We start from the raw sequence: 25,975 nt of genomic DNA, 5'->3' as shown, positions 1-25,975 counted from the left end.
GTTTATACAGACAGACAAACAGCTTTTTCAAGAACTTTGGCATCAAGGACCACAGCACAATGCCGATTACATATTAACTTTTGTCTCGTGATGTACATGATTAAATTAAGTTACACATTTTTCGCTGATAATTCAACAACAGCACAGATTATATCAGGATTTTCATAGTTGAGCAGATTTATCATCAACTGACAGTCTTTAAAAATGCCCTGCACCAATACTGATATTGTCTATACAGTGAAAAGTCAAATCATACGGGTTAACAAATTTCGAGATGAGCGAATTCATACACCCTGATTGAACTTTTTTAGTCAATACTGACTATGAAAGCTCCAATGACTTCACACAATTACCTACTCGAGGATCGAACCCTTGCCAATCATACTTGCGATCAAACAACCGTTGTCAAAGTGATGTAACGGTGATTAACTATAGTACAACAAGATACAACATCTCTCAAAACTGGCCAACTACGCGTGTCAACGAAGTAATGTATATTTAAACATCGGATAAAGAAAGCACTTTAGGGTTTAGAATCCATCTTGACCGTCAGCGAACCTAAACACGAACCAAACAATTATCTAAAAGAAATACCCGTGTGTGAAACAACAAGTACTTAGTAGTGTTTTTAAATACAATTGTCTTTTGAAAGGAATTCATTTTCGGGGTTGTGGGTGTTCTGGGGGGTAAACAGTTCAAGTATGGCAGCGTGTATGGCCATAATTACACATGGACGGTTTACCGGCAATAGAACGTATTAACATTGAATGAATTGAATGTTTCTCGTATAGAAATATATCCCCAATAAGGGAAGTGTTCACAGGAAATATAATCATTTCTTTGCTTTGTTAATAATTGTAATAAATTTAAACAGAAGGAGAGTTTTGGGAGGAATTCCACAGCTTTTTCTCCTTTCTCGAGCGGCTTGCAACAAATTGCACACATTTTGTATTATCTTTGAAACAGGAATTTAAAAAAGCATACTTTATATTGCAATATTTGTTCATTTTAAAATAATTTCACACCGACACGCCAATTCGTTCCATTTTCAAACCATAATAATGAAAAATTAAAAAATGAGATAATTGAAACCAAACACGTGACAAATTAAATGCATAATTACCCCAAAGATGCTTCACAAACCTATGTAGCAGCTGTTTACATTTGCACAGATGCTGCAGTCGTTTCTTGACACAGGACAGTGTCCTCCCTGGGATTAAACATTCAACATGAATTAAAATATATTTGTTATCCACAGCCGATTTAGATGCATGCCTAGAGCCCCACCTTCTTCCTTAAATACACTAGACCTCCTACTTATCAAAGGCATCTCTTTCATGTTCATCTGTAATGCTCTAGCACAATAGCAGTGTGCAAACCACAAACTCGCGTTGCCCTCCTTTTCTGTTGTAAAAAAATGGGCAATTGTCTTTTTGTTGTCTGAAATAGAGAACACTGATGCCTTGTCAACATGAACTGAACCTAATACAGCTAAAAAAGGAATCGGTGTAGCTGTTTACCTTGCGACAGGGACGGTTTCAAAACACACTTTGTCCCTTTTCGGGTATGCGGTACAAAGGCTGTGGCATTGATAGTGTTGTGTACGCTTATAGCGCTGTACAACACAACATATGCTCAAAACCACCCATTATTTCTCTGGGCAGCAAATAAGCGTACATTAAATATGTATTTAAATAAACAATAGTAATTGTTTTGTTGTTGTTGTTTTTAAGGATACACCTAACTCAATCATATTTGATAATAGCTCATATTATAGATACAATTATCAAGACCTTCAAGGGGGCACGGGTGGCCCAGTCATCTATGGCGCCGCGAATAGAAACCTATGATTGTGGGTTCGAATCCCATTTCGCCCCGATTATGTTTCTAGATTTGTCAGCACCATACCCGTGCTCGTGGGTTTCACCGAAGTGGTAAACGTCTGAGACCTGCATCACTTGGGGCTTTCCTCCCACATTAAGCTGACACGCCGTGATATAACTGGAATACTGTTAAAAGCGGCGTTAAACCCAACTCACTCACTCACTCAAGACCTTCAACCAACTCTTATGTATCTACAGTTCAAATAGTGAAGTAATCATACACACTTAGGATTTTATTTGAATGTCATGTACTAACGTTCTTTGACATATTAGAGTGAATAGAGTAGTATAATTTCTTTAGTCTTTGTTAATATTCATTATTTAAACTTACAAGCAGTTATAATTCTTACAATTTTCATAGAGTTATAAATTACATTCCTTTCCGTTTAAATGACGTAATCAGTTTTGAGACCTTCACGAACGGCAAGTTCAAGAGAAGCTTTCCACGGAAGACATTGGGGTTTACGCGAGGGAGGAGAAGGAACAAACGGATCCACGGACAAGAGTCACTGTCAGCGCCCGCAACTCTAAGAGGGGGATGGTAAACCTAATCTTGCTAACCTTGGTCACTGTCGCTGACCATATAGCCTCGAAACACCTCGGCAAATATTAGCGTTGCAAAATGGCCGCCATTTTGAGCAGAGGTCAAAATAGCGATTGCGAACGTCACACGAACAAATCGAGACGTAAACAAATGTACGTTTTAGTTGTGAGATTCTCTGAAGATGTTCAGAGGCAAAGCTGCGCCGTTGTTTCTACGTGCAGTGGGCATATTTGGATTTGAAACCCACTCCCGCTCAGCACATAGAATCATACAGTGCCAATATTGACTGATGATGTTACTGTTTATCAAAAAATGTCCACCGGAGTCAACAAAGCTCTTCTTCCAGAAAAAGAATCTCTTACGATGTATTTTTGAATCTGTGTTTCACACGCTTGACAAGAGTAGTATGAACAGGCAGATGTATGAAGAAAAATATAATTGTTTGGCATTATAGTTTGATATACAATTTTTTTTACTATAGATACAAGTAGCAAATTGCAACAGTACGACCGCAAGTAACTAGTAGATACACACGTGAAGGCAGGATGGAGATATATGGGTAATTAGGTAGAAAGATGCTGTAACTATAAACATACATATAAACATACACATAAGGGAAGAGAGTTGAATGGTAAATGGGTATCATGTATATATATATGTATATGTAGATAGAAACCATTAGCTAGCTAATATACAGATATCGATATGGATATACATACATGAGATAGCTAGCTTGTACATCTTATCAACATACTTAAAGATGCTTACATAATGTCGATAGCTCTTATAAGAAATAAACGACTGGTTGTACTTGTTTATCGTACAATAAATTACTGCAGCTTGATTTATTCTCCCTGCAGTGTTTTATTGTGCGATAATTAACTCCCTCTCGTCGCTTATTTCTTAAATATAACACAAATTGTTCTCATACATGTTTCAGGGGTATCTCCGAGATAGATAGATAGATAGATAGATAGATGGTCAAATGTCAATGTCCTATTTCCTGCAAGTAACTGCCTTACCCCGTCATTTCATCAGATGATGTGAAATGTAACAAAAAGTATTGTGATCTACCCTTTTCTGATATGAATTCACGTGAACACCATTGTATTTAGTTCATGCCTTAATCGGAAGGCCTTCCCTCGTCGTAGACTCAGAAACCTCATAAATCAGCTATTTACAAGCCCAGCTGTAGCGGTAATATGTAACAAGGGCCATTGGTTTACCATATTCGATCATCAGTATGCATGTCAAGTAGGTGTTTACAGCCAGCCGTGTCGCTATGTACAATAGTATCCGTGTAACGCGGTGTTTATATTTATTACGTTGTCTATAGCAGTATTACATGTGGGAATGTCAAACAAATGTCAATCACACGAGTTGTACATAGCATAGGTACACCGGTTGGGATACAGCACACTGATCAAGATATATTGTGCTTTGTTCCTATCAGTGTATTTGAAGTGGTATATATTCATAAATTATGTTCCTAAAGTAGACATTTATTGTGACGATCATGTTGTTGATATATATCACAAATACGTAATCCCGTACAAATGTACTTATGACTGGTAGGTCATTATCGTTTGTAACACATGTTCCTTGTAGTTGTTAAAACGAATATGTGCGTTGCATGTTTTATTTCAATTGTTTGTTTGTTTATTGTTTAACGCCGCACTCAGCAATTTTTCAGCTATATGAAGGCGGCTTGTAAATTATCGAATATGGACCACACAATCCTGTGACTGATATTGTGAGCAACGATACACGAAGTCAGGTTACAAGACATGTAATAAACTTGTTGACCGAGCCTGACCACCCGATCTACTTGGTGGCCTCATACGACCAGCATAGGTGGCCGGGGAGCAGCTCTAACCCGGGATCCTCACGGGGTATATTTCAACGACCCTTTGATTAAGACATAAACGACGGGAGTGAGTTGTTTATCGGACAATACAACACTGCAGGGAGAGTTAACTATGATGGGTGCAGCCCGGAGTAATTTATTCTCCCAGCAGTGTTTATTGTAAGATAAACGACCGCGAGTCGTTTATTTCTTATATGAGATATCACCATTATGTTCTGCCTCTTTAAGGATGTTTAAAATGTACAAACTTAAACATATTTACCCAAATGTTTATAATGATGACTCCCTGGATAGATTCCGACCTCGGCAATGTCGGACAAATCCATTTTACGAACAGTTGGGTGTTAAGATTGGTATTTCCCGCATATATTCACAATCCTCACGTAGATTACCTGTACCTTTTCTCCTAATACCGATTGTCATATCTTTTCCACTTAGGGATGCGATCATTCGGTCACTGCGTTTATCTGCGTAGCCTAGCTATATCGATGGAAAAAAACCTTTCTAAACACTTCCCTCTAAAAAGTAACGTCGTCCAATACACGACGTCATCACGTTGCTAGCGCATATTTGAAAAATGTTTTGTCGTGAAATAAACCACGCTCTTTGCTATTTATCCCGTAGGTATCTTATATTGATCCTTTAAGAAAAATGTGCAATGGAGAGTTGATATACCCTTACTAGAAAAAGTTGATTTTGTTCATTTTTTTATTTTCTTATTTATTCAAGTCGTATTTCTTTGAGATGCGATTCTGCTAAGGCGTAAATATTCTTTATTAATGATCTGACCTCAAGAAATGTATTTTGAAGGCCATACTCGTGTATAGTTACAATATGAATAAAATACGAGGATATCAAATTTCATATCATTTTGATTTGCAATGACGGAAATAACATGTCGGTTATAATGAGGATATCGACATCAATAACAAAGTCGGATATAACAATATAAATAAACGCTACAGCAATAACTGAATATAACAATAATATGTCGAAAAAACAATAAAAAAGTTGGATATAAAATAATAGGTCCCATCTAACAATAACAAAGTGGGATATAACAATATGAAACTGGATATAACAAGTCGGATACAACAACAATAAAGGTGGATATATATAATTATAAAGAGTGTCGGATGTTACAATCATGAACACTTACACAGTACAACACTCCTTACAACAAACAGTCGTGACGAGGACACAAAGTGAAATAGAACCGCATTTATAGCAAATGCAGGGAACGTTATGCTTCGCGATTTCTTGGCTTTCCAAAACTTCTGTAGTCTAGAATGGTAGTATAGATATATGTATATACAGATGTTATTAACTTTTACTCACAAACAGTAAAAAAAACCATCAAAACTGTTAATGTGCCAAGGTGAATGCACATGTGAACGATAAGTTTGTGTAAATATGACATAAACTCGCAATAGTGCCATTTGCCCTTCGCACTTATTAAGTAAAGGAAATATCTATATATGCACATTCTTCGGTGCATGAAACACTGAGAATCATCTTGTGAAAAGTTCATTAAGGCATAGTTCGTGGTGTGCTGAAGCACGACAGTATATCGCCACCATGTGTCACTGTGCCGAGGCAAGGTTGTGGTATAAGCTGGAAGCTTGCAGCACAGCGTGTCAAAAAGCGAATCCGTTTCAGTGACAACTTGCACAAATTGTTGCAGAAAGGAAGCGAGGTTGCGAAGAAACAGTTAAAGGCACACCTGATCAACATATAGTGACATGTCACGCTCTGTACTCTACCCCCCGCGATACAGTTGCGTGACAAACTCGAAACTCCAACAGTAAGCGGATGCGCCAATTGACAGGATGTGACTCGGCCGCGCTTCCATACATTCTAAAGCTCCACATAGCGACAGTGTAGCCGAGTTCTGTAACGTCCGCGACATCGAGTAACTGGTCAACGTTGATGGGTACACAGTCCATCCTATATAAGGACAGGTTGACCGGCCAGTTCATACATTCACGGTAAAAGCTAGCATATACTATTCATTGCGATCAAGCTGGTGAACTTGCTCCACTGGAGTACACAATTATTCTATTTCCCGAACCTTTAACAGAACGTTTAAACAGGTAGGTGGTATTGTCTGACTTAACATATACTCATTATTGTGCTCATGGATATTTCAATGTTGCATAACAAATTTACTTTGCACTGGGTTTTGTAACTCATTGACATGTCTCTCTTTAACACCGACCACAGTTTAGTTAACATTGGAATTTGATTTTTAAACCCGACTTTACCAGAAATGTAATAACATTATAACATTCAAACCACAGAAAGACACGGCAAAACGTTTTCAACAGATTTTCTTGATATGGCCGTTATGCATTATTAAATTTACTAATTGTCACTATATTTTTCATTTCTGCTGTAAAATGTAATGGTTGTCATAAAGTTTAGTTTTCCTTATTTGGAGATTATTTACTAGAAAAAAATGAGAAACTAATAGCTTTCTTTTCTTGCTCGCATTTTCGTAACAAATCTTCCCCAATACCACACCTCATATCATCATGTCAGTCCTGTGCCGCTTAAGCCCATTCCTTCAAGTATTTTAATTAACAGCGTAATGGTTAAAGAAACAAAACTTCTGTTAAACATGTAAGATTATTGCCATACCAGATATTTACAAGTGTGTCAGCCAGATATATGAGTTGTAATTTCTTTTGACTTTAACTTTAATTGCCATAAACAAGACTAGGATTTAGACCCATTGTGTCATCGATCGTTATAAACCCGGTTTATTTGTTCAACAACGACCACTACATTCCTAGATCAACGCGTTGCCTCGAGTGGCGTAGCTCCGCAAGCCCCACAACACGAAACATGGGGATTTTTCAAGTATATCTTTTAGAAAAAATAGTTTCAACGTCAATGTACTCGTTTTCTGTTTCGTATGTATCATTTTACAAATGTATATGCAATAAGAATATAATCATGTCATATCAAGAATATTTGAAAGTAATGGAGTGTTGTGATGTACCATTGGCGTGTGTTAAGAGCGTAATGGTGTCAGACACAGGGGCGACTAAAAAGTGTTTTATTTCGTCAAAACTTGGATGATACGTTTTTGTTGAAAGATTTTACTTCTGTCGGATTGAGTGTTTATGACTTGGATAAAAACAGATCATCTCAGCCAATAGGTGCCCTCGTAGAGTTTCTTGTGGCACTGTATCTTGTTTGAAATGATTTGTCTATTGTCTTTGTGTAATGTCTTATTGTTTATATAAATGAACCTTTTCTTTCTGCATTCACCCTCTCTCCTAATGGAACAATGAATGAGAGAGTGCATGTTGTTTTGTGACACCGTGAAAGATAAACCTGTGGTTGATAGTATGAGTAACCGTTATCGCCCTCAGCTTCATCACACATTAAGCCCACCAAGACCAATCCGTGCCCAACCTGTGTGTATATATCCATATTGGGAATATACCCCAAGTGGAGTAACTCTAAACCACGTCCAGTATAGACCCTCACAGAAGGGTTTTCATACCAAATATATCTCATATATAATAGCTCTAGACCTATATATCTAGACCTCATACGGAATAGACGCCCTATGGATCTAGACTTCATCTTACAGTATATAAAAACCCTGTAAACAATAGACCAAGACCTCCTCATACAATATGTATCCGATACAGAATAAACCTAGACTTTATACAGAAATCCTAAATATACAATTAATCAATTATTTTGTCCACGAAATAATGCAAACATTTCACATATGGTATATTGTTTTATGAACAAGGGTGCACAGCACCCCACAACAGTGTGTGAGTATGGTTTTACGCCGCTTTTAGCAATATTCCAGCAATATCACGGCGGGGACACCAGAAATGGGCTTCACACATTGTACCCATGTCAGGAATCGAATCCAGTTCTTCGGCGTGCGAGCGAACGCTTTAACCACTAGGCTACCCGACCGCCCCACACCCCACAACAGATTCATGGAAACCAACAGCTGATGCTGTTGAATAACTGAAATACAATATACAACTGCATTGTACTGCTCTGCAATGAGGTCACTATACCCTATAAAGCAAGAAGTTGACAGGCGTGATTGATAGCTCGTTAGATATAATATTTCCTAAACTCAGGAATTATTAATGGTTGTTAATGAAGAATATTCGATATTAATGGTTACCGAAATACAAAACAGAAAACATTCCAACATTATTCACTGATGGTATTAATTACTCCGTAACCACAACATTAATCGACCCAGCATACATTATCATGATCACCGCATATTTAAAGGGTCATTCTCTACAGTTTTAAAGGGAATTTCACTGTAATGAGACCTAACATTAAGAAGACGACAAATGATTTGAAAATAATAAATTGTACCAGAGGGAACTGAAAACATAATTTGCACTCAGGCGTTACCACAGCAAATTTTCGCTGAGGGTAGCGATGAAAATAATATAATTTTGTAAAAAAATCTTTTTTAACTGTTCGGCGCTTCATTCCACAGAGATTAATTGTGTACTTTTGATCATGAAGGTGTGACCGAAAATATATCCTGACTTTGACAGGAAAACCCAACCTATAATCTCAATCCACCCCTAATCCCACCAGTCCCAATCCACTTTGTGATTAATTGATCAGCAATACCCTTGTATGTTCAGTTTGGATTATGTATGTTTTGCTTCCAAATACATTACATGGTCTGGCTGCTGTTTTGTTTGGTCACTGAACCAAAGCAGCCTGCACAGTATGGAATTTTGTCATGTATATGAAAAAATAAAATAAAAATATATTATTCTGATAGCATTGAAATAGATGTGGTATGTATTTAATTTCTACCCTGTTTGCCAGTCATTATAAGGTGTGCCCACCTACCTCTCTGACTGGTAGGCATGTTCACTCATTTTAGGCACCTCGGTTTGATGGATGGCTGTTTTTCGTTCAAGCATAAAAATGCACATTGATTTTTCTTCGGTATTGAATATGTGATTACTGACTGCTAATGGATTATACCTTCCGATGACCTCAGCTTTTCCATTTTCATTAAATATTAATCTTATATACGATAACATAAACTCAATACTGATGTCATGTTGGTGTCAATAAAAGTGATAATAGATTTATTTTGTTGGATCAATTACGAAAGGCATATACCTGATTATGTACTGGCCCTTCTGTGTATTATGCAAAGATTATTGACTAATCCGTTTGAGGCAAATCTGTCCCTGGAGACATTTTTCGATCTAAATACCCTTCTGATAATCTGCATGAATTGGATACCGTTTGAATAGCTTCGATAATCACTACTAACACGAATAGCACTTGGCACAACCAAGTGCCTCATTCCTTCACTTCAGTCTCAATATCTGCTCATCGTACTCGTTATTCTTAGGTCACAGAACCGCCGAAGTTGATGTTATAATCAGAACGCTCACGTGCAATGTCGTCACAGTTGTTTCACCCTTTGTTTCCCTGTCCACGAGAACTGACCTGAGCTTCATGGGTCTTTCCCATGGCCCGTGTAAACACGGAATGCAACATTATACATGCATTAGCCCGGGGCAGAGGTTATCAGAATACATGTATGGCGTATCATAGTCATAAAGACGTTTACTGGGTTTATGGTAACAGAGCTCAAGGACAGCATCATTCATACACATTTGACGAGGCTTAAGAAACCGTGTTTATTGTGGGCAGGGAACGGAGAGTGTTTGGTGGTCCTCTTTTCATTCATTGCACGCATACGTGCTTTGAACTTGTAGCCGTTTTAGGAACGCTGGTTTGTGTTTGTCAACGTAAACTAACTCGGCTACGTCGGAGGTTCTCGCTGCGCGAAGGGTGAGGGGAATTTTAGTGAAGAATGCCCTGCGTTCTACTGGTGAGTTAAATTTACCTTCAAAAGCATTTCTGAAGTTTTGTGCAAATATATCTCTGAGGGTGCACGGCCAAGCCATCTTCCTTTTAAGTATTGAAGATAGTTTGGGATGCCCACAAGAGGATAGGTCCTGATGTGGGCGTTGTCCTTGATCACTGTGGTGCATTGTGGGAAAATATTTATGTCAACAGTGTGTCATGTACAGTCATCTTATAAGGCCTGTTTGTGGAATTCAACGCCCATTTGAAACTACCTCCCAGAATTCAAATTTTGTCAAATAGGAAGAATAGACAACAGGAAAATAATATTTACAAAAAGAACAAAATATATTGTTCAATGTAATGTGATATAAACGTATGCGGTACTGAATGAAGAAACCACACCAACCCAACCCAACACCACACCACACACCACACCACCACACCACCACACCACACCACACCACACCACACCACACCACACACCACACCACACCACACCACACAACACAACACAACGCCACACAACACCCGAAAACTGATAACACCGCCCCGCGACGTACAACACACCAACTTCCGTACATTTAAAACCATACCAGCAATTTTCTCGAGTCCAGACCCCTCTTAGTGGTAATTAATGAGAAACAATACATGTATTTTATAATTCATTTTTCAGGTATCCCATTTCATATTTTCCCATGCTGAGCTATCTAACCCTATATAACGCCAACGTATTCCTGATTACTATGCAATGTCTGAAAGGTCTACAAGCCATGGACACGTAAAACAACATAGAATTGCAACAAAGAGTTTATCTCTCATTCGAATCAGTACGTGATAAAATACGACTATTCGTATAACTACTGTATCACATATGACACGAGTTTCCAACTGGATATCTTAACAAAAGTTATGAAAGGTATACAAGTGATATATACTGTGAAAACCAGTTCTTGGGGATTGAGCATTTTGAAAGCGACTATATCTGCGAGAAGAGTAAGTGAGTATGGTTTTACGCCGCTTTTTGCAATATTCCAGCAATATCACGGCGGGAGACACCAGAAAAAAGCTTCACACAATTTACCAATGTCGGGAATCGAACCCGGGTCTTCGGCGTGACGAGCGAACGCTTTAACCACTAGGCTACCCGACCGCCCCTCTGCGAGAAGGGTTCAGTGGTCAATACCCGTGTATGAACTGATTAATCACACGAGTCTTTGTTGTGTGTGGTAGTATCTCGATGTAGTAGTATCTAGATGTAGCTAGCCGATGATCAGCGGCAACACAAGCAGACCGTGGCTCCGAAATATGGACGAGACATGTCTTTGAATTTTGCATGAGAACCTCAGATCTGCCTATAATGTCTACATTGTCTCCACTACACGAACGTCGTGTCTGATATCATTGATGTTTGTTGACACGAAAAAACAGTTTTTATAGCTACAGATAAATTATGGCACTATATATACGCTTTAAACTCATTTCGGCACATTGCATAAGGGTTTGGCTCCATGAAATGTTCTAGATTTATGTATGCGAAATGGTTATGTTAGGCCAAGATGTGTAAAAAAAAACACAAATTGTCACAGACATGGTCCTATTTACAGATTTCTGGAATTTCGAAAATTCAGCCTCGTGTTATTTTAGCCATGTTTTTATTTATGTATTTAATAATGTCCTGACTCCAAAACTTGCAAGTGTAAGAAACAAAAATAGACAATTTGAACATGTTTGATAATTTTCATAACAATATTTCAAAGTTATCTGCAACTATAAATTGTTTATTACTGATGGGCTAAACTGGCCTTACCCTACCTCGTTCTATGTTTCACTCGATATACAACATAGACAATGTACACATGGTTGAGATGAAGCAGAATGGTTCCCGTACATTCCATTGTCGAACAAACGTAATTATATACCAAGACACAGAGTTTGTCCATCAATATTTGGTCCGCCGTGTTCATCGTTACACCGGCTCTGCATCACTCATTGTTTGTGTCTGTGGGAATCTTTACCTTTTAAACATTCTTCTGATAATCGTCTAACAAGAGAACAAACAGTTTTCGACATTCCATTGTTTTTGTGTTAATTATTCTTAGTCTTTCTTCGTTTGAATTAACGTTTACCTGTTTGATGTCTTTTCGACGTGTTTGCATTTATACAAGTGACCAGTTGGGTTGTTGTCGGAGGAAGAAAGTAAAAGTAATAGTGCATCGCATTCTCACAATACATTGTTTATTGTTTCGTTTCTATCCATACATGCATCTGTCCATTCCCTTATCTATCCAGCCATCATCCAACTATCGATATATGTGATATATATTTCTATATTTATCATACAAATCATATGTATTATATAAATTAATTCTTTCTTTCTTATTCATTCATATATATACATCAAAGGCATATATAGATATATATCCATGATTCTGTTCCATTTATCATTTCATCCATGATTCTGTTCCAATGGACAGTTGATCCAAGAAGTATCCTACTTAAGCATGCCTATCAGTCATGAGTCCGATACAACAAGCGAGTTGGCGCCGTACAACTGTCAGCTTTGGCGCTTCGTAGAAATTCTGCAAGATACACTCTCTGAATGTTTCCGAACGCATTCCTCGTAATCTCTGCCTGCAGCAAGACATAAGAGCTTTTTTTATTTTCTGGCAGTGCTGTAAATCCCTCCATTGAATGACGTCATGAAATATTTAACAGATACCGCATCTCTGTCTTTCTTACCCCAGCCTCTAAACCCTTTCAATCCACCTTCAGAAAAACAGCCCACTATCCAAAGTGATTTTTTATTATCGTGTGGGTGTTCAGTCGAAAATTTACGTCACTGCTTATTTATACCGCTGATTGACGCCTCGCCCCCGTCACAACCAAAGGCCCTTAGTCCCCATTTTCTTAACGCTAACCCCCTCCTAGTCCCGAGTCTGTTATGGTCTTCCCAAGGTCGGACGCTGGTGGCCCGCAGACCGTAATCAACTTGGGACAACAGCAAAGCCTCTACAAACAAACAAATCGTGTATCGGGATGAAGCCAGCTTCATTTTGCTTTTGGTGTGTGTGCGAGACCTGAAAGGGCCAACCAAGTCCCCTCCTTCCTAGCTGAATGTAAATACCTATGGTCCAAGAGTAGTCCCTTGTCGAAGCACACCACCTCGCTGTGTAGTGCCAGGTCCAGTAACTGGTGGCTGACAGGAGAAAAACGGCTCTCTCGCTCTTGAGGTATTGGACATATGTCGTTTGAAGGTAGGGTCGCTGTCAGCGTTACTTACATATGAATTGTAGCATGAGTGAAGATGTGGGCTTACATTATTGGCAAGATAACAGTTGATTCATTTTATGTCATAAGAGAATTGATGTATTGGACATACATCATTGAAAGGTAGCGCTGTCAGTGTTACATACTGTATACATTGTTATATTGGGCATATATCATGTGAAGAATTAGTTGAAGTTGTATATGAGCATTGATGATTCAGGCATCATTGAAATGTAGGTCTTAAATACTTTAGACAGTGTTATATCGGGTATATATCATTGGCAATATAACTTGTTGGTGTAGTATATATCAATTCGGAATTTAGGTGTTGGACAAAGTTCATTGAAAGGTGAGGTCGCTGTCAGTGTTACATACTTTAGACATTGTTATATCGTCTTTGGCATGATAACACGTTGATTTTGTATATATCATATGAACAATGAGGTGTTGATGCAGTGTTACATTTCATACAGGCATTGATGATTAGACATATATCGTTGAAAGGTCGAGTGATTGTCGCTACAGTATAACATACCCTATATGTTTACACTTTAGTATGATTGAAATATTGAATATACTGCATTGACAGCATAGATCGATGGTGCAGGACATCAATCTATTCAAGCGTTTTAGAACTTTGAGGAATTTGACAAGAAGTAACGTGTCGATGCACTTTACGTACTATGTGCTAAAGGTACGCTCAGAATGTTTTTCAGATAACAAATTGTCTTTACTTATAGAAAATAGATTTATGAAGAGGAGATTTTATTTCCTTGTTTACAGTGTTTGGGAGAGGAATTAATCAGTACATTAGTACATGATCGTTATAAGTACAGACACAAGCATCGCTGAAAGACATAACATACAATGTTAACAATTATCCGTAAACTCGAATTCGGTACAATGTAAAGGCTGTGTAAAATATAACACAGTAAACTGCGGTAATAACTAACTCAAAGGGACCACTTATTTTAGTTCGTTACAACCGTAGTTAGTAATATGATATTGACAGTATACTTACAGCAAATTGACGGTACTAAAACAGTTTGTTACATATGTCAATACGTTATAAGCGTGTTCGTTATAAGGGTAGTTTACTGTAGATGCTATTGTATCACATCAGACACTATATCAACTGACATTGCAGTGAGCCTCTTTGAAAGAATGTGGCATTTATTCGTAGCACATTCGTACACATTCTTCATATTGCACAATTCATATGGATATGAATTTGTATAATTCCAATTATATAAAAGGCTTCACTACCATGTAAATACGTATTGGTTCATAAATAAATCTATTAACTAGATATGTGTATGCTTAGTCTACTTTAAAAAAAATTGCACTAAGACTGTCAAACAAACATTTTACACAGACAGTTCAACTAGGCGTACATGAAGTATTGTAGATGTCATCATGAGGTCATATTAAGGATGTATACAGAACCAGTAAGTCACCACCCTCAACTCATGGGTCTTATCCCCGGGTGTGTGCTAAGAGCGATATAATCCTTGGGTGGTGATAAGGGTTAGTTAATCCCTTGTCGGGGTGCACATCACACGGTGACTCCTCAACTGGATTAGAAGTCAGGTAACCTACATATTGGAGTATCGATTCATTGATACCTGACGTCGAGCTTCAGCGTGCCTTGAATACCGGTATGGCCATTTTGGTCACTGGACACTTCATCATTGATTGACCATTGTAGGGGGGACTTTTGTGGAAAAGAATTAATCATTGTCAAGGAAGCCCCAGGATCTGAGGATCGCTGTTTGGTTAGTAGTGTTCGCTGGTTATGTTGGATCATACAGATCCTTGTCCAAACACAGTGCCATGTTTATACACCTGGAAATAAAAATTGAATTTTGTAATATGAATATAACATGACATACATGGAAATTTGTAACATATATGTCAGTATTTAACATTACAAAAATATATCCAATGAAGTACACAAAAAACGCCACTACTGTGGCAATGGTGAAATATGAGGTTTACGAAAGATGTTGATACAATACGATATTTGGACAATTATGCTTCATTCGTCATTCATCATTGTTTAATGTTAAATGTTTAATGCTTAAGAAAATATTGTCGAAAAATACCAAATAGTTTTTTTATTTAGGTTCATGTGAACCTACGAGTTCTTCAGTCTAGAACAAGCAGGTTCTTTAAAACTTACCGGTTTCAGAAGGGCCTATACAATAATGAATAAAATTCTTATATACTTAGCAAATATGTTAGGGATCATGAATATTTTGGGGGATATTTTTATGAAATTGTGTGTTCAGTCTTCACTTTAAAAAAAACCCAAATTTATTCATGATCCCTAACTTATTTTGTTCTGTATATACCGAAGTTGATTATTGTCGGAACAGTGAGTTTATCATAACGTGAATGTCCGAATACAGAGATTGAAATGACAGGAATTGCATGTGCGCCAACAAAGTTCAATTTCAGGTCATTTCAAATAACCTGATCAAAATATGCAATTAAATATCACCTCAGTTTATCTACTATGTAAATTGTGTATGTTTCAGAAAGTGATATAATATCTCAGTCGAGTTTGAGCGTTGCGTCAGGTTGACAAGTAGTTAACATGTTAACCTTGTCTTATAGAACTGTGGAACACTTACCCTCCATTGTCACAGTAACACGCACCGTGTAAGTTTTCAAAACTACAGGTGACACAACATGACAACCCGTTCCAGCTGATTTGCCTATTTCAATATCGTGCCCTGATTATACGTAAATAATAGCCCAACGTCTCTCCATGGGCCTGACGACCAACGGCAACGTTACATATCCGTTACCTTTTTCGTTACTTTCAAAGCAATGGAAAGTTCTTCTTGTCTTGTTTGTGTCAGCGGAATATAAAGAACTCTAAGTTATAATGTGGTCATAACTCCAGTATCGGTTGAATAAGTTATATGTGTATACCTTTGAGTATTTCTTTATTGCCGGCTTAAAACTCAATAGAATGTTTCAATTTGTTTACTGTGTTCATATATTTGCAGGGGCACTTTTGATATATACCTACGTGTTATGAATTATACATCGTGTTAACAGTCATTAAATGGGCAATAAAGTCAATGTGCTGTAGTGTAAAGTGTAAATATTCTTAAAGGCGGTTTGCTGTAAAGATATGACGTCAGAGTCGAGGCCGGCGATCTATATCTGAAATGGTACTATAATGAGAATGGTCATATTGCCAACTCTTTACATGACTTGTCCCATACAATCACAGTCTAGGCTATTGTGTGCAGGAGATTACAAACATATTCATATCTCAATACATCGATGTTTTACTAAAGGGCTACAACATTACTGCATTAGGCCCTTCACAAAGTCGGATTCATAGTTCTACAGTGTGCCTAGTGAATTAGCTCACAGAGCTATACCAGCGATACATCTATTTGCCTTATGTTGAAAGGCAATAATGAAATGTTTGAGAGAGTTGGTGTTATTTATTTGCTTACCAACTCATGCATGTAAAAGAGATTAAATGCTAGAGTTCAGTGTTCGGTTGAGTTAAATGGATTACGAAACACAAAAGACGTTTCCTCTTCAGTAGTTGCTAGACTCTCGACTATATGTCTTCCTTGTGGTGTCAGAGTGAGACATACCTGTGTAGCTAAACCGGGAGAGCGCACGTGCCCTGTGGATCAGCATGAAATTGATTTGTCAGTGGATTGAAAATGGCGTGTTGTGCCCGGGCTGTGGTGTTACAAGACTGTAACTGTGAATGTGGTTGAAGGTAGCATAGATCATATCGTTGCCAACTTCAGGGATGGTTTATGACGAAACTGTGACAAAAAAGAGTCAGATTTCTCCAGGAGGATCACAGTTTCCATGATGTGAAATTCTAGGTAAGGCAGGGTTGTCTTATCAGGCATATCTTTTTCATGACATTTGCATTTGTCTTGCCACAATGTAAATACAGTGCTGGCAGTGTGATTGCAAATACATTGTTTAATGTTGATTGTTCACGTCATTCATTTTGGGATAATTTTATGAAATGCTAATACGTTGCTTACTCAAGGACTTGTGATATATTGTTTAATTCTCGATTACGTGATAACGTAATTTGTTCATAAGTTGATCATTTAATTATTTTAAGATCTTAAGATTAGGATACCGGTCGTTTAAAAACCCGAAGTATTAACAGATTTGTTTGTTATAATTTTTCTGTAACGATCAAAGATAACAATATATACAATGGAGAAGATAGTGAGAACACAACTCTATTAACCACGACATGTGTGTACTTTCAATTCAGCGATAACACATATCGGACATATCTATTAATTGATCAAGGGTAGTGGTAGATTCAGTACAAACACATTAACTGAACAAACTCTCTTTGATACATAGTCATTGGACTAAATTTAGAAAGGTGATTTATCATGTAGTTATGATAAACGATAGATACTGATAGCAGATATGATAATGCAATGTTTGACAAAGTTGACGACACGAACGTTCAGATGAAGGTACATTACGTATGTTGAATATATGTCATATTGTACCTAGGTGGTAGTTATATGTTAATAATGTATATGGACATATGCAGAGATCCTCAGGATATATATGCGCATAAATAACATATAACAGTTACATTTACTGCCTATATGCAAATAGCTTTTGTAAGGTGAGATGGATTTGATGATTTTATTACCCTGTCTTTATGTGATAAATTGGTATCTGATTTGAATGACTTGAGTGAAAATACCACTGTCATACCATGTGTCACATATTTGACAATTGACTGAAATCATTGCGGTAGTGATCATCATAATAATGATAATCATCGATAATTTATATATTTTTATAAACATCTTTATTTTTCGGTCAATGATATGAGGATATTGTATTTTTAACTCGACTCTCTTGATTATTCTAAGTCCTTGGTTCCTAAACGTCCGGGAAAATAGGATCATGTGTTACAGCATACATTTCAAGGTACTTCTTTAAAGGACGAGTGATACATTGAAGCAACAGAAAGTGGAGAGGCCACATGATGATTTACACCTTCAAGAAAATGTATCTTACAGATTATACACTGGTTGGAATCCACAGCAGGTTAAGACGTTTATAGAAGTAATTGTGTTCTTATCAGAATGAGCATCCATGCACTCATACCAGTTCTCACAACAACGGTGCATAAGACCCGTTTGACTGATCATACATAGGCCTGTTTGACTGATCAGTATTAGCCACGCAACCTCGGGTATCGCATGCTTCACCGTGCCGGGATTTCCTTCTGCCGTTTCGATTAGCCGTGAGCTGATCAACAACTCGGCTTTCTCTCTCTCTCTCTTGCTGTGGTCATGGCTCAAGGGAACCTGTGCGAGCGGTGGGGTGGGAGATTTAAATATACCTCGATGCCATAAGGGATTAAGGTTCATAGAAGTTATGCGTCTTGATTTACCCGTGTCTCGTTGTCTGTTTCTGTGATATGTCTAAGACAGATACTATATGCAAACAGGCCTTTTAGGATTGGACAATGGCCAGAGGATTGTTCTGTGTGTCGGTTGCTGGGATCTTTTGGTAGGATATCGTTTACGTCATATTTTGTTTTATTCACTTGTTAGCTTACTCTATATTAAGTAAGTATTTTCGTAAACGTACACTCGTTGTCGAACAGTGTGAAGGCCTTAGATCTTGATCACTAGTCTCTGATGTATAAACCCATTTGCTTTGGTACATATGTTTGTTTCGTCTGTTGAATTGATAGCCATGCGATTACTCTGAATCGAACAACAGTAAATCGTTAGTCAAATAGTTAATCCACAACACCATGACACATGTGAAAGAGGATAGTTTTATATGATATAAGGTAACTGTATACATGTATCGTCTCTGATATTAGTATTCTCAGTATCTGTAGCACTGTGGTCAGTTTCTGATTATAATTGAGTTAGAGTATTTAACGTATTTTTTGGGACTGTGGCGTAAAATGGCGACCAAAGAGTTCTCACTTAACACCAAAAATCCCAGATTAATTGATCATATGGGTGCAGTATGTGAAGCAAATGTCCGATTTAACCTGTCGTGATGTTGCTGGAATACTGCTAAAGTTGGCGTAAAACCTCAGTGACTCACTTATTCACAGACTGACTGATTGCCTGACTGTCCAGTTTTCAGTAAGTGCAGGTTTCTATGATTTTATACCCTTTTCAGTAGGGCTGTCCCAGCGGCTTGGAGTGTTTAATGGATGTTGTAGTTTGAAAGGATGCAAAGACGCCTTGGGCCTAGGTTTACTGCATACATGCAAATCTGGGATGCAAAGCCCAGAGACGGTCCAGACAAACAATGGACCCTGTAGCATCTTTGTGTTTACATCTAAATATCAATTATCAATATTTGTACACATACAACATACCTTTTTCGCTAATTATACATAATTTGTGTAAAACGTCACATTTGCTAAGGGCATCCGGTCCACTGTTCATGTACCCACACTGATCCGTTTTGGTGCATATTTAAGCCAACTCTCCACTCGCTCTTCAATAACTGATCTTCAGATATTCGAATCCCGGTTCCCCCCGATTGTGTTTCTAGGTGTGTCACCACCATACAAGTGCTCGTGGGTTTCACCAAAGTGGTGAACGTCTAAAACCTGGACTACTCGAGCAACTCACTCGCTCACTAATATTTAGATATTTAAAAGCTTTAAATAGCATAAGTTAGTGTTCAATGCAGATACAGACTGACCATTACTGTCACATATAATAAATATGCCCACAAAATCTAACGTAAGGCGTAACATTGAAACATTTGCACTGACTTGGATTAACAAGGATTTAATTATGTGTTTCAGATTAACGCTAACAAAGGCTGCGGTTGTCCTGAGGAGTATTAGATACAGCCATGCACTGTACTGACCACACCCATCTGCCCTCCCTGGACCTGAGGAAGGGGGAGGGGGTTTTCATGTGCCCCATCCAGAATTCCACTGTCCTCCTCGGAAGCCATGAGCTGAAGATGTCAGGGATGACCACTTTCTGGAAGTCGCCTTACAACGGGGTGGTGAAGATCAACTCTCCTCTCTCATACAAGCACGCTAAAGCTTTGAGTCTGAGCAGCAGGCGATCAGACGATCCGAAACCGCTCGGTCTCGTCAAGGGCATTTTGAAGAACAGTCGGTCACGAGAGAGCGAGTCTGATTCTTCTTCAACAGATGAAACTAAGAAGCTTAGGGGGATTCTCACGAAAAGGGGGGACAGCGCGGATACTAAAAAGCGAACAGGCAAACGGGTCAAGTTTGATGATAAGCTGGTCAAACTACACGAGATAGGCAGACGGTATGCAGCGAAGACGTCGGGTGAAAGTGCAAGCGGGGATGACGTTGATGAAAGATCAACGAATGTCGATCCACCCCGAGCCCTCAGAGAAATTAACGGCAATCGTCAGGTCGAGGATGACGCTCCCATGTGCATTCATAGAGGGTCGTCTGTTCAAAATCCGTTCGTGAAATCTGCCACAACATCGGATCTCCGTGTCGGCGGCACGTCGTGTGGGTTCCCCGTACAGAGTAAGCAACCAACCCGGTTGTTTTATGAACGAGACTTTAGGGGCTCGTCTGCCAGGTCTGAAAATATCAAAGTGATAGAATATGACAGAAATGTTCCCCGAGGACACCCACGCCTGTGTCGGGCATACACCTCTCCCATGTTGTATTCTCAAAAATGTCACCGGAAATCTGCTCAGAATGTTATCATATACAGACAGGAGCTCAGCACCCCGGATGACCGACACTCCAACAGAAGCATCAAGAGCGCTGGGAGTGGCTCAAGACAACGAATCATCTTCCAAGCCCCTTCAATAACTAGTGATAGATCTGACGTCAGCAATGGCAGTCATTTGAATAGGACAAACTTCTGTAATGATGACAAAACATGTCAGATTGTCAGATGGCTAAGGAACGTGAATGACACACAGGCTAAAGAAGGAAGGTGTCCTGTCCTTCTGACAATGAGTGCCCATGGGCTTCGAGACCCTTGAGGTTTAGTGAGGTGGGCACATAAACTCATCTAGATTCCTCCATGGGACGAATGGTTTAGAGAGGTGGTTCAACTAATGACATCCATATCGGCATCTGAACTAACTTTGACATTGTTGATAAGGTGTCTGTGTTCGGAACAGAAGAGTTCGAATCCCACTACGCGTGATGCATGAGCTTGCCATGCCTGGTGTATGGAACCTCGGCATTAAACACTGCTCTGCTGACTGGGACATGGACCGTGTGTCAGATAATGAACGCAGTGGTGCGCTCACGTAGTGTTCAGCATTCGCAAACAACTTGCCTTTGTCTCGAATACCACGAGGTAGATCAACTAAATATCATTGACAAATGTGGGATCTGATTCGAGGAACAGTTTTAGCTTACATTGGTTTTTATTTACAAGATGAGGTACACCAAGAGACCCCAGACGGGAACGTGTCCTGTAAACCGATGTAAGTGTTACATAAAGTTCACTAATACCCTGAAAAGTACATTAATACCGTGGAAAAGGAAATGAACAACGTAATTCTTCATTAAACAGATGGAGCAAATGCTAAACCGCCGGGCAAAGAAAGTATACACTTGTAGATTGGATTTGACCAAGAAATTATGTACGTTATTAAAACGTTGCTGGGCGGTAAACAGCCGCCGAAACACGTCAGACGTAAGGTCCAAAACACAACTGTGATACCGGTATCAAATGCATCACCATCAAATGACCATTTCTTGTTTGTTTCATTTTTAGTCGTCATCAAACATGGGTGTATGCTTTCTTTTGCCCGCAGTTTAGTTTTCGTGATTTCATGAATAATAACAGGCTGTTTACATTGCGCATATATCCACACCACACAGGGGCGTGCTCAAAGCGCTATTATTACCCCGGTCACTGGATCAGTGCGCACTCAACAATTATTCTCAGCTCCCTGTGGAGTATGCAACACAAGCTGCCTGTTGGGCGCTTGAAGGTTAACACAATGAAAACGAGCAATGTACTAGATACAGAAGCTGATCAAAGCATCATCATCATCCTATGCAACATACATGGCCGCAGTCCTAGTTGGCCTAATTTAAGCACTTATACCTTTACGTTTCATGATTCCGACGAACACGTTTGTCCCTCTGGCAACCGTGTTGAAACTACGAGGTTTTGTTTATTTCGTTTGGGCGCACTGGGTCTCAAGTTTATGTATTCAGTATCAATGTGCTATGTCGTTTCCACTATTCACAGTTTCTACGGAAGCATTGTAGGGCCTTTGACGACTGTCAAAATGACAGATATACGATACTGAACGTTGAAAGGGCTTGAACTTTCTACAACGTGTGTTAGACTTTGTCGATAGAACTCCGTCGTGTTTATACCAAACCAGTGATTTGCCTGTTCATAGTCTAATCTCAATTTCAAATTATTTTATTTTTGAATGTTATCACTTTGTGCAGTGAATCAACAAACGAATTGTTTACGTAGCATCTCGGGTGCGCGTTAATATCAATAACGCGCCAAAAGTCGCACGATAAAATAGTGTTACTGCGAACATATATTGTCAAATTTCGTTTCGAATTCAGTACGGCAATATATGTTTTTGAAACAAAGTGATCAATTCAGATTAAACGAAATATTTCATGAATATATATATACTGACGGAAAGAAGTAAGGGAACTGCCATCAAGGGCATCATGTATCCGGTATGAAATTCGGGATCCTCAAATAGATGTATTACTACGCAACTACTGTGTTGACAACCAGTTGAAATCACGTCGTCGCCATACCAGAAGTACATGTGTCCAAAAGGTTAATGACCTATAGCTAGTGAGAATGTAAAGTAAGTATTTTTGTATGTTTTGTTTTGTACAGTTGGACTGGCTGGTTTCCATCCTAAATGTCAATAAAATATTAACAATAGTAAAACTCTGTTTTTGTTCATTATAAGGTTAACAGTGATGCTTTGGTTGTGAGACCGCCTCCGTGGTCTAGCGGACCGAGCGGAGAGCGGAAGGTCGGGGGTTCGATCCACGGCCGCGTCATACCAAAAGACGTCAAAAAGTGGTACTTGTTGTTATCCTGCCTGGCGTTCGATATAAGGGAATAAAACACGGACTGATCTGCTTTGAGTCAGTATACTGCGTCTGAGTGAGGTATCCATGTAAAACTGCGGCCGAGTGTCCCGACAAGTAAAAACACCCACACACACTCTCTCGTGCATGCACAGATAGTGAGTAACTGTTGTTTTACGTTGCGGTAAGCAATATTACATTTGTATACTTCAGCCGTCTGTCTGTGAGTAACCGAATCAAACAAACCAGTGATTGATAGCATGAACAAAGAACCACCGAGGCACCATGATACATATCCACAGAATCACATATTGTGAACACTATTTTAGTTGGTGATCACAAGCCTGAGTCACTCAATACTAATTCTGCCATCGTGAGTTTGATGTGAGAGGAAAGCAACCCTGTACAGTGAATTGCGGCGCCCTTGACGACTGGGCGACCCATACACATCCACCACCTCCACCACCACCACCTCCACCACCTCCACCACCACCACTGGAGAAAATCATAAGTAACGTATATGGGGCTGGTATTTTAAGGAGAATTTTTGGGATCGACCTGGGATTCGGACCCCGGCATTTGGCAGGTGATCACGGGGGCGCTGTAGAACCATTGGAGAGATCATTTGATGCATTTGACTCGTGATCGAGTCTCATCCTCTTTAAACAGAGGTGGATAGCACCGATGTACGACGTCAGGGAACGATAAAACACGACCAGACAGATGAAAGACAGTATATTTCCAAGTCTATTCCAGAACAAATACCACCAACTCCCTGTATCCAGGGACCAATCAGCCCCCTATTTTGATCTACTGATGCCTTGCTGATGCCGATGCATATATTATACAGAATATTAGCGGGTCAAATGTTCGGTCGCTGCTAATAGCTCTTTGTGAATCAAGTCACACTGTGTGAGTGGGTATGACCATTGCACCTACCGCAGTGTTACATCCAGCCATATCACATGAACTTGTGGGGATTAGAACCCGGGTCTTGCGGCGTGACGAGCGAACACTTTAACCACAGAGCCACCTTTTTCTGTCCATAAATTGCCATGCAGGCTGTTTGAGGGTTTGTCCAGATTATGATTGTGATTATAATCAGCACCATAACAATTTCCACTCATATATTATAGTTCATTCACGTTTAATTCATGAGTTATACCAACAAGGTCAACCACGTTCTCCTCAGTCGACCTGCCATCTGCAGATCGACTTGAGGTGAGCGAACATCAGCTGTATAAATATTAGATCTGCAGGACAAGGGGGCGACCTAGATCCATAGCGGTGTAACTCGAAACATGGGGCAGGCTAAGCCATGTTTTTCGCGTGTGTAGAAGCATGTAAATTCATATCGACAATTTAAACCCTGATAAGGCGGGTTTAGCGGCCGTTGCTCTTTGAACGGAGACCCGGCCTGATCGATAGTCGATAAATCAATCAAGATTATTGTAAATTTGTGAACGCTGCATGTCACATCTATAACAGGTGAATAAAAAAATGGTTTTTCGGTGTTAATATGTAATGACATTTTGTGACATACAATTAGGAGCAAGGCTGTTTCATGTGGGAATGAATGTAATGCCACGCCTATAATATTAATATGAATCTATATATTTTGATACAGTTATCGTTCTCAGTTAAGTCGGTTCCGGCATGTGAATGAGTGAATGTTGTTTTACGCCGCAGTCCGCAAAAGTCGACTTATATTAGGTCGACCTATAAACAATCGAGACCGGGTCGCAAAACACATGGTTGATAGCATGACAGACAGACAGACATTTCATTCCACTCTGACGATATACACGGGGCTCCGGGGACCTATTCTAACCAGAAACCCAGGAGGCGGATCCCGTGCGCAGAACAACTAACGGCGGCTGAGAGCATGCAGATAGGTTCTCGCGCCCTTGACTCCCCACACGGATAGACTGGTTGTAAAACAGGTGGTGTCCCCTCGAGTGAGTGAGTGAGTGAGTTTGGTTTAACGCCGCTTTTAACAGTATTCCAGTTATATCACGGCGTGCCAGCTTAATGTGGCAGGAAAGCGCGAAGTGATGCAGGTCTCAGACGTTTACCACTTCGGTGACACCCAAGAGCACGGGTATGGTGCTGACAAACCTAGAAACATAATCGGGGCGGACCGGGATTCGTACCCACAATCATATGTTTCTGGCGTGTTCAAGGGACGCAACTCTGCACAGCGAATCGCGGCGCCTTAGACGACTGGGCCACCCGTGCCCCCGTGTCCCCCTCGAGAAATGCTCACCTCTGTTTCCCAGCAGTGAATAGGTACATTCCAGCAAACACACGACTGGGACACTGGGAATGGGCTTCATACATTGTACCCATGTAAGTAATCGAACCTGATGACCAATAGGCTACCCCACCGCCCCGATATGTCAGCTTGGGTTCTATTGCATAAAGCACTGCACGCTGATCCACTAAACTGTGTAATAATTCATTCGATTTCAACATGTCCCTTTGTTGCCATTTGTTGTTTAAGCAGC

The 25,975-nt window shown here is 39.4% G+C and overlaps 1 protein-coding gene across 6 annotated transcripts; it reads left to right on the top strand.

Moving 5' to 3' along the window:
- The first annotated feature begins 6,183 nt into the window (after positions 1–6,183).
- On the top strand, positions 6,184–23,312 carry LOC124121932. Of its 6 annotated transcripts, none has more exons than XM_048385153.1 (2): positions 6,184–6,282; positions 20,232–23,312. In XM_048385153.1, the coding sequence occupies exon 2, from the start codon at positions 20,282–20,284 to the stop codon at positions 21,413–21,415; it is 1,134 nt and encodes a 377-aa protein (XP_048241110.1). In that variant the 5' UTR covers positions 6,184–6,282; positions 20,232–20,281; the 3' UTR covers positions 21,416–23,312. The 6 variants fall into 6 exon arrangements, with proteins under 6 accessions (XP_048241110.1, XP_046341024.1, XP_046341022.1 ...); XM_046485068.2 differs by lacking the exon at positions 6,184–6,282 and adding an exon at positions 6,291–6,387; XM_046485066.2 differs by lacking the exon at positions 6,184–6,282 and adding an exon at positions 9,952–10,163.
- The last annotated feature ends 2,663 nt before the right edge of the window (positions 23,313–25,975 follow it).

This window comes from Haliotis rufescens, unplaced genomic scaffold (genome assembly GCF_023055435.1).
Source record: "Haliotis rufescens isolate VD_foot unplaced genomic scaffold, xgHalRufe1.0.p SCAF_54, whole genome shotgun sequence".
In the NCBI taxonomy this organism is placed as follows: Eukaryota; Metazoa; Mollusca; class Gastropoda; order Lepetellida; family Haliotidae; genus Haliotis; species Haliotis rufescens.
This window is presented reverse-complemented; position numbering and strand designations above follow the sequence as displayed.

What these genes read in the sequence shown, in the direction of transcription:
- LOC124121932 (XM_048385153.1), top strand. Translation starts at nt 20,282, where the DNA reads ATGCACTGTACTGACCACACCCATCTGCCCTCCCTGGACCTGAGGAAG.